Genomic DNA, 7,969 nt, shown 5'->3' with positions numbered 1-7,969 from the left:
TCTTCGAAAATTTTTTTGGTTTTTTCTCTCTCTACAATTCTTTTTTTTTTCTTCTTATATGGAACTATCATTTCTCTTGAAATTTGGTTTAGTTGCTTGTGGCTCTTATATTCATATCAATCTTGTATAAACATTTAAAAAAAAATGAGTGCTGTTTTTGAATTTGACGATCTCCCTTCTACTCAAGTTTCGAAGGAAAACCTCGAAAGTGGCTATTCTTCAGATACAGACGCTGCTGAACCAAAGACACTGCCCTTGGATGAAAAGCTATATGAAGTTGAATTAGGCGAAAACTTTATTTCCTCTTCACTCAAAACAACGCCAGCTGCAAATACACACCGAAAAGTCTGTTTAAGTGATTTTGAAATACTCAAACTACTCGGTCGAGGAGCGTAAGTGACCATACAATAAACATCAATCTAATGTTACATAATAGCTATGGTAAAGTTATGCTTTGTCGGCATAAAGATAGTGGTATTCTGTATGCCATGAAGATTTTGAAGAAAGCATCTTTATTTGTTCATACCAAGAATGCTGAACATACCAAGTCTGAAAGACAGATTCTAGAAGAAGTCAAGAGTCCATTTATTGTTCAATTGTTCTATGCATTCCAAACAGATGATAGACTCTATCTGATCTTAGAATATGCAACAGGTGGTGAATTGTTTACTCATATGGCTGCAGGTAATAAGACAACAAACAAGCAAACCAAAAAAAAAAGGATTAAACAAGTACTGTATAGAACATATGTTTACAGAAGATACAGCTCGATTTTACTTGGCTGAATTATTAGTGGCTTTAGAGCATTTGCATTCTCTTGGTATTGTGTATCGTGACCTGAAGCCAGAGAACTGCTTATTGGATGGAGAAGGCCACGTTCGTCTCACTGATTTTGGTTTATCTAAGGTGTCAATCGAAGGCAGCAGAACAAACACAGTTTGTGGAACCGCAGAATATATGGCGCCAGGTAATCATGATGACACACACAAAAGAGAAAGGGGGAATATATCCTAATTTATCTCTATCAGAAATCCTATTGGAATTAGATTATGATAAGAGTGTTGACTTTTGGACATTTGGCATATTGATGCATGAAATGTTGACAGGACATGTAGGTTATAAATTATTCTGTTGTTTCTCTAACACCTATGCTACTTAGACCCCATTTCGATGTAACAATAAGAAGAAAACCTTAGACGCTATCCTTAAGAAAAAGATCCAGATTCCTTACTACATTTCTGCGGATGCTAAAGATTTGATGATTAGAGTAAGTGAAAAAAAAAGGGAGAGAGAGTAAAATCTGTCAACTAAGTTTATATTTAGCTTTTGCGCAAAAATCCCAATGTTCGTATTGGACTTGACAAGATCAAATCACACAGATTCTTTCGTAAGGTTGATTGGAAAGAACTAAAGAATCGTCATGTTATTCCTCCCGTTATTCCTGTTGTTGTAAGTATTCATAGTTATATCTGATAAGACTAATTTTTTTTATCTAAAATAGACCGACCCTTCTTTAGCTGAGAATTTTGACCAACAATTTACAAATGAAGTCATCAAAGAAACACCTATTGAAAACACATTAGATGCCAAAATGAGAGATTATTTTCTCAACTTTAGTTATGTTGCTCAATCTCATCATTTGATGAAGGCTTTTGAAGATAAAAATTGACTAATAAATCGTCTTGTTTCATCTTGTTTGTTACAAGGAAAAATACATGTACGACCAAAAGAAAAAAAAAAAGACGCGAATCTCCACTGTAGATTATGTACGCGTCGAAGGTGAAGGAAGAATTACTAAATTTGAGCCAATAACTAAAACTTGCATGACGTTCTTAGATCATTGTCGTCAACTCCGATTTGTTCGAGTCTCATTTGCATATATAAACCACTATTCAAATCAACAGGACATCTATTTCTTTTTTTTTTCTTTTCATCAACTATATATATCAAAAAATGGTTAACATCGAAGAAAAGTCCATCAACACTATCCGTACACTCGCTGCCGATGTTGTAGCTAAGGCTGCTTCTGGTCACCCTGGTGCTCCTATGGGTTTGGCACCTATGGCACACGTCTTGTTCACTAAATATCTTCATGCTAACCCCAAGAATCCTTACTTTATCAACCGTGATCGTTTCGTTCTTTCTAATGGACATGCTTGTGCTCTTCAATACATCTTGCTCCACTTGTTGGGCTACAACCTCTCTATGGAAGACTTGAAGCAATTCCGCCAATTGAGCTCAAAGTAAGTATACATCTATCAATGGCACGTCTTATTCATGTCAATATAGGACTCCTGGTCATCCTGAACGTATTGATACTGAAGGTATTGAAGTGACCACTGGTCCTCTTGGTCAAGGTGTCTCTAATGCTGTTGGTATGGCTGCTGCTGAAGCTCACCTTGCTGCTACTTACAACAAGCCCGGTTTTGAAATCTTTAACAACTATACTTATGTCATCCTCGGTGATGGTTGTCTTCAAGAAGGTGTCTCCTCTGAAGCCAGTTCTCTTGCAGGTCACCTGAAGCTTGGTAAACTCATTGCTTTCTATGATGATAACCACATCACTATTGATGGTGACACTGCTGTTTCTTTCACTGAAGATGTCCTCAAGCGTTATGAAGCTTACGGTTGGCACGTCTTGACCGTTGATGACGGTGACAGTGATTGCGATTCTATCGCCAAAGCTATTGAACAAGCTCAAAAGGTAACTGATAAGCCTAGTATTATCAAGATTAGAACAACTATTGGTAAGTGTTTGTTTTTGCTTCTATTCTCGGACGAGAATTGGTGTAACTCATGCTTTTATGCAACTTACTAAACAATAATTTTTAGGTTACGGTTCTTTGAACCAAGGTGAAGAAAAGGTTCATGGCGCTCCTCTTAAAGGTAAGTCTTTTTCTATTCATTTTTTTTTAGTGAAGCATGTAACTTATCTTCCCTGTATTTTTTTTCTATAGATGATGATATTGTTCAAATTAAAAAGAAGTTTGGTTTCAACCCCGATAAGAAATTCGATGTACCCAGTGATGTAAGGATTACATAGAAAAGATAAAAAGGAGATTTAAATATGATATTAACCCATGTATATCTTAGGTTTATGATTTGTACCATAAGCGTGCTGAAGAAGGTGCTGAATACGAAGCTAAGTGGAATAAGCTCTTTGAAGAATACAAGGGCAAGTACCCCAAGGAACATGCTGAAATCGAACGTCGTTTCGCCAACAAGTTGCCTGATGGCTGGGAAAAGATCCTTCCTCGTTTCACTCCCAAAGATGGTGCTGTCGCTACCCGTAAATTGTCTGAAGGCGTTCTAACTGCCATTGAATCTCAACTTCCCGAACTCATTGGTGGTTCTGCTGATTTGACTGGTTCCAACTTGACTCGTTGGAAGAACGCTGTTGACTTCCAACCCTCTTCTAACGGTCTCGGTGACTACTCTGGTCGTTACTTCCGTTTTGGTGTCCGTGAACACGGTATGTTTGCCTTCTTGAACGGTTTGTCTGCCTATGGTGGTATCATTCCTTACGGTGGTACCTTCTTAAACTTCTTGACTTACGGTTGGGGTGCTGCTCGTCTCTCTGCTCTTGGTCGTATGCGCGTCATCTATGTCATGACTCACGATTCTATTGGTCTTGGTGAAGATGGTCCTACTCACCAACCTATTGAAACTCTTGCCTTGACTCGTTCTACTCCCAACATGCTTACTATCCGTCCTGCTGATGGTAATGAAGTCTCTGGTGCTTACTGGGTTGCCCTTACCAACTTGACCCGTCCTTCTGTCATTGCTCTTTCTCGTCAGGGTTTGCCTCAACTTGAAGGTAGTGCTCCTGAAAAGGTCTTGAAGGGTGCTTATGTTCTTAAGCCCGTCAAGGATCCTAAGGCTGTGCTTGTGGCTACCGGTTCTGAAGTCTCTCTTGCTGTTGAATCTGCTCAAAAGTTGGCTGATAAGGGCATCACTGTCCAAGTTGTCTCTATGCCTTGTTCTGAACTCTTTGATGAACAATCTCAAGAATACAAGTTGGAAGTCTTCCCTCTTAATGTGCCTGTCATTTCTATTGAATGTCTTGCTACATTTGGTTGGGAACGTTATGCTCATGCTTCTATTGGTATGCGTACCTTTGGATCTTCTGCCAAGGCTGAAGACTTGTTTAAGAAATTCAAGTTTGTCCCTGAACATGTTGTTGAAAAGACTGAATCTGTCATTGAACACTTCAAGAAGCTTGGTTATGTTCCTCAAACCAACGTTCAACTCTAAATCCACATTTCATTTATTTCTCTTTGCTAGCTCAAACCTCGTAAATTTGTATTATAATCACTAATGAATGTCAATAAAGTCATTTTTCATTGTTCAAATATAAACTTAATGTGTCATTACATCTGTTTATATGCATGAATAGAAGGATTAAATAAGTTTATTATGATCAAATCAATTGATTCAGGTTAAATTAAATTTAGTTCTTGACAACAACAGGGCCAGAAGTGAATGTTTCCCAGCTGGCTGATTTCTTGGGGTCAGCAAGCAACTTGAGAGCGCGCAAACGGAGCTTGTAAGTACCACTGGGAGCAGGAATAGGGAGAGGAGCCTTAGCAATAGAAGAAGGAACATAAGTACCATCCCAGACAAAAGTAGAGTATTGTTGATCGGCAGCAAGGAAGTTACGACCAAGGTAATCAAGACCAGTCAAGAATTGACCAATCACCTTGTTAGTCTTGGAGTCCAAAAGTTCAGCCTTGATGTGAGGAGCAGGAGTCAAGAGACGGACAACGACAACAGGAGCACTGCCAGACTTGGAGCGGTCGTAAGTGAAAGTATCACCCTTACCGTATTCCTTGTTGTCAGCATCGATGATAGTGGGGAAACCTTCGTCGAAGATGGGCAAAGTATTTTGCTTACCGTTCACACCAAAGTAGGGAACCTTGATATCGACATTGGTGGTCTTTTGCTTAGACTTGAAGTGAATGAAACCACCGTAGAAGACGTGGTTCTTAGGGTCAGTATTAGGAGGAGTGACAGTGACAGTGATCTTTTGAGACTTGCCAGGAGCAAGCTTGAATGTCTTCTTGGAGAACTTAATCTTAGCAGCAGCCTTGGAGTTCTTGGCAGGTTCAAGAGGCGTGTAGCCAGACTTCTTGACATCATAAGGAGAGATACCAGTAGCAACATCGTTAACAGCTTCGAATTGAACAGTCTTGGAACCGTGGTTGGTGATGGTGATGGTGTGCTTTCTATACTTGGTGGTAGCAGTATCGTTGAAACTGATTTGAGCAGGAGAAATGTGAACCTTTTGAGTGATAGCATCGTAGACTTGAACAAGACCAGCACCTTGACGAACAGGGGAGTCAATGGTGGAACTGTTGTAGACAGGAACGGAAGAGGCGTAGTTTTGGAATTGTTCGTTGATATACTTGATAGGCTTGTTTTCCTTGCCATGAGCATGAAGATACAAAGCCATGGAACCAGCAACGTAGGGAGCAGCCATGGAAGTACCAGACATAACACCCCAAGCACCAAGGTAACGAGGAACAGTAGAGTAAACAACACCACCAATACCAGCAATGTTAGGCTTGAAGTTGAGTTCAGAAGAAGCACCAAGAGAGGAGAAAGAAGAAACAGTACCAGCATCAGCGACAGGAGTAACAGCACCAGCCTTATCGAAGGTGAGGCTAACAGTACCAGCCTTGATAGCAGCTAAAAGTTCTTCACCATTGGCCTTATTGACAGAAACAACGGGAATACTGACACCAGGAGTAGAAGCACTGAAAGTACCATCAACATTGTTGTAGAGGACAACACCAACGGCGCCCTTAGCAGCAGCGTTGTTGACCTTTTCAACGAAGGTACAGCTGCCTCTTTGAATGAGAGCAATCTTACCGTTAACAGTAGCAGGAACTGCATCAGCAGTACAAGCTTCAGCACCGTTACCAGGAGTAGCATCACCAGCTACGACAGGTCCGTTTTCAATTGTATCATCTGTACTGGCAGTGTACAAGATGTTGTGGCTAATACCAGTGGCCTTGAAGTTCTTGGCAGTGTAGTAACCGTTTTGGATAGAGGCGACAGAGAAAGCACCGTCAGCAGTACTAGGTTGACCAACAGTGTAAATACCGCTAGCACCAGAGTTACCAGCAGAAATAATGACTATGAACGACATTAGACACTACCACAGAATACAATTCACTGCTTACCACTAACACCCTTAGCAACAATCTTGTCAACAACGGACAATTCAGCGTCATTAGCATTAGCCCAAGAGTTGGTTTCACCCAAGGACAAGTTGATAACATCAACGCCAGCATCATAAGCAGAGAGCAAACCTTGAATGACAACATCATTGGTAGTGCTACCCTTACAACCAAAGACACGCCACATACCGAGGTTAGCTTCAGGAGCGACACCAGTAAAGTTAGTAGCCTTGTCATAACCAGCAATGATACCAGAAACGTGAGTACCGTGACCTGAAGCACCAGAATCAGCACCACAGTTATCGAGAGGATCACTGTCAGGCTTGGGAGTGTTGGCACCAGTGTAGGCATCACCAACTAAATCGAAACCAACACTGACCTTGTAACCCTTACCAAAGCCACCACCCAAAGCAGGATGCAAGTAATCAATACCTTTGAATTCATGAGATTATGAAAGTATATATGTATTTTCTTACCTGTATCAAGGACACCGACCAAGACGCCTTTACCCTTGTTCTTGAGCTTAGTGTGAACAAGATCAACTTGAGTCATAGAGTGAGGCAAGATGGAGGGTACATCCTTTTTACCCTTCTTCAAAGTGACATTAGGACGAGCGATCTTTCTGACAGGATAAACGGCCTTGACATCAGAACGGTCAAGAATCGTCTTTAAGGCAGATTCATGAACATCTTTAGAAGTAGTGTCAATAGCAACAGTAACAGCATTGAAGAAGCTGTGATTGATCTTTCTCTTGATTTCAACTTCAACATCCTCAATGGTGTCTTTCAAAGATTGAGTAAAGACTGAGGCGGAGCTTGCTTGCTTGGTGTTGAAGCTAACAATGTATTGACCAGGAACGATGTTGCTTGAGCCTTGAGAGAGCTTGGGATGATGAATCTTTACAGCTTCGGCTGTCATGACAAAGACTGCCATGCAAACACCAGCCACCACAATAGGAAATATGGAGAATGAGTTCTTCTTCATTATAAAGGAAGGAACGTTTAAAATAAATAAGAAAGGAAAGAAATTGGGGGGATGAACGAAAGGAGTGTTCGGATGAAGTTCTCTATTTTGAAATAATCACTCTCTTTTTATATAGTGTATAAGAAATACGCGTGCAACACTTCAGTTTTTTGATGGCGTGGGATTAGTCGATAATGCTAAAACCAACAAAATCAAAAAGTATTTACTCCACATGTTAAACAATCTTGATTTAGGCAGCTTATACTTGTTTTAGGAAGAAAATCCATTAATGGTCAGGGTATTCTTTTTATGTTTGTGCAACATCAAAGGGACACAAGATTCTAATAATGGCGATAATCGATTGTGTTTGTTGGGTTTGTGGTCTACGAACTTTCTTTTTTGAAATTTTAAGTTTATCAATATAAAGGTTTTAGATTACCAGGTAATGGGTTCGTTGGTAATCTGGTATTGATGACTAGGTACTTGGAGCAAAAAGAAAAAAATAATTGAGATGAAAAAGATAAAAAAAAAGAAGAGGCTTAAGGGTAATTGGTGCTGAAAGAAATTTGAGATATCTACAATTACCATTGTGTAATACTTTAGAAACACATAATAAAATGGCGCATTGTAGATAGAGAAAATCCAATCTAGAATTAACCTTATGGCAGTATTTGGAAGCAAACACTTTGCACTTGTCTTCATATTGGTGTTAATACACGTTCTGTATAACGTTAAAAAGGAATTTGTTCTATTTAAGTATTCGTCTTACATATCAGGTTTATGCTTTCTGAGTCGCAGTTGTAAGCCTTCAGGGTCTTGTTTAT

At 39.8% G+C, this 7,969-nt stretch overlaps 3 protein-coding genes across 3 annotated transcripts; 2 read left to right on the top strand and 1 right to left on the bottom strand.

Moving 5' to 3' along the window:
• The first annotated feature begins 40 nt into the window (after nt 1–40).
• On the top strand, nt 41–1,735 carry B0P05DRAFT_539922 (kinase-like domain-containing protein). The gene is made up of 6 exons (XM_051578010.1): nt 41–392; nt 437–684; nt 743–967; nt 1,029–1,111; nt 1,160–1,267; nt 1,324–1,735. The coding sequence occupies exons 1-6, from the start codon at nt 145–147 to the stop codon at nt 1,471–1,473; spliced, it is 1,062 nt and encodes a 353-aa protein (XP_051435565.1). The 5' UTR covers nt 41–144; the 3' UTR covers nt 1,474–1,735.
• A 156-nt stretch (nt 1,736–1,891) lies between these two features.
• On the top strand, nt 1,892–4,358 carry B0P05DRAFT_539915 (transketolase). The gene is made up of 5 exons (XM_051578009.1): nt 1,892–2,243; nt 2,290–2,747; nt 2,833–2,886; nt 2,958–3,028; nt 3,094–4,358. The coding sequence occupies exons 1-5, from the start codon at nt 1,954–1,956 to the stop codon at nt 4,252–4,254; spliced, it is 2,034 nt and encodes a 677-aa protein (XP_051435564.1). The 5' UTR covers nt 1,892–1,953; the 3' UTR covers nt 4,255–4,358.
• A 92-nt stretch (nt 4,359–4,450) lies between these two features.
• On the bottom strand, nt 4,451–7,166 carry B0P05DRAFT_586728 (peptidase S8/S53 domain-containing protein; the record flags this gene model as incomplete). Its single annotated transcript, XM_051582534.1, has 3 exons — nt 4,451–6,138; nt 6,186–6,614; nt 6,659–7,166. The coding sequence occupies 3 exons, from the start codon at nt 7,164–7,166 to the stop codon at nt 4,451–4,453; spliced, it is 2,625 nt and encodes an 874-aa protein (XP_051435563.1).
• Nucleotides 7,167–7,969: the final 803 nt, after the last annotated feature.

The sequence above is a fragment of the Gilbertella persicaria genome (assembly GCF_025201335.1).
Source record: "Gilbertella persicaria strain CBS 190.32 chromosome Unknown B0P05scaffold_17, whole genome shotgun sequence".
NCBI classification, from domain to species: domain Eukaryota; kingdom Fungi; phylum Mucoromycota; class Mucoromycetes; order Mucorales; family Choanephoraceae; genus Gilbertella; species Gilbertella persicaria.
This window is presented reverse-complemented; position numbering and strand designations above follow the sequence as displayed.

Excerpts from the sequence above, each read along its gene's own strand:
- B0P05DRAFT_539922 (XM_051578010.1), top strand. The coding sequence starts at position 145 with ATGAGTGCTGTTTTTGAATTTGACGATCTCCCTTCTACTCAAGTTTCG. Across the intron at positions 685-742 it reads GTTTACTCATATGGCTGCAG|AACATATGTTTACAGAAGAT; the intron begins GTAATAAGACAA and ends AGTACTGTATAG. Across the intron at positions 1,112-1,159 it reads ATGAAATGTTGACAGGACAT|ACCCCATTTCGATGTAACAA; the intron begins GTAGGTTATAAA and ends TATGCTACTTAG.
- B0P05DRAFT_539915 (XM_051578009.1), top strand. The coding sequence starts at position 1,954 with ATGGTTAACATCGAAGAAAAGTCCATCAACACTATCCGTACACTCGCT. Across the intron at positions 2,748-2,832 it reads CAAGATTAGAACAACTATTG|GTTACGGTTCTTTGAACCAA; the intron begins GTAAGTGTTTGT and ends AATAATTTTTAG. Across the intron at positions 2,887-2,957 it reads TCATGGCGCTCCTCTTAAAG|ATGATGATATTGTTCAAATT; the intron begins GTAAGTCTTTTT and ends TTTTTTCTATAG.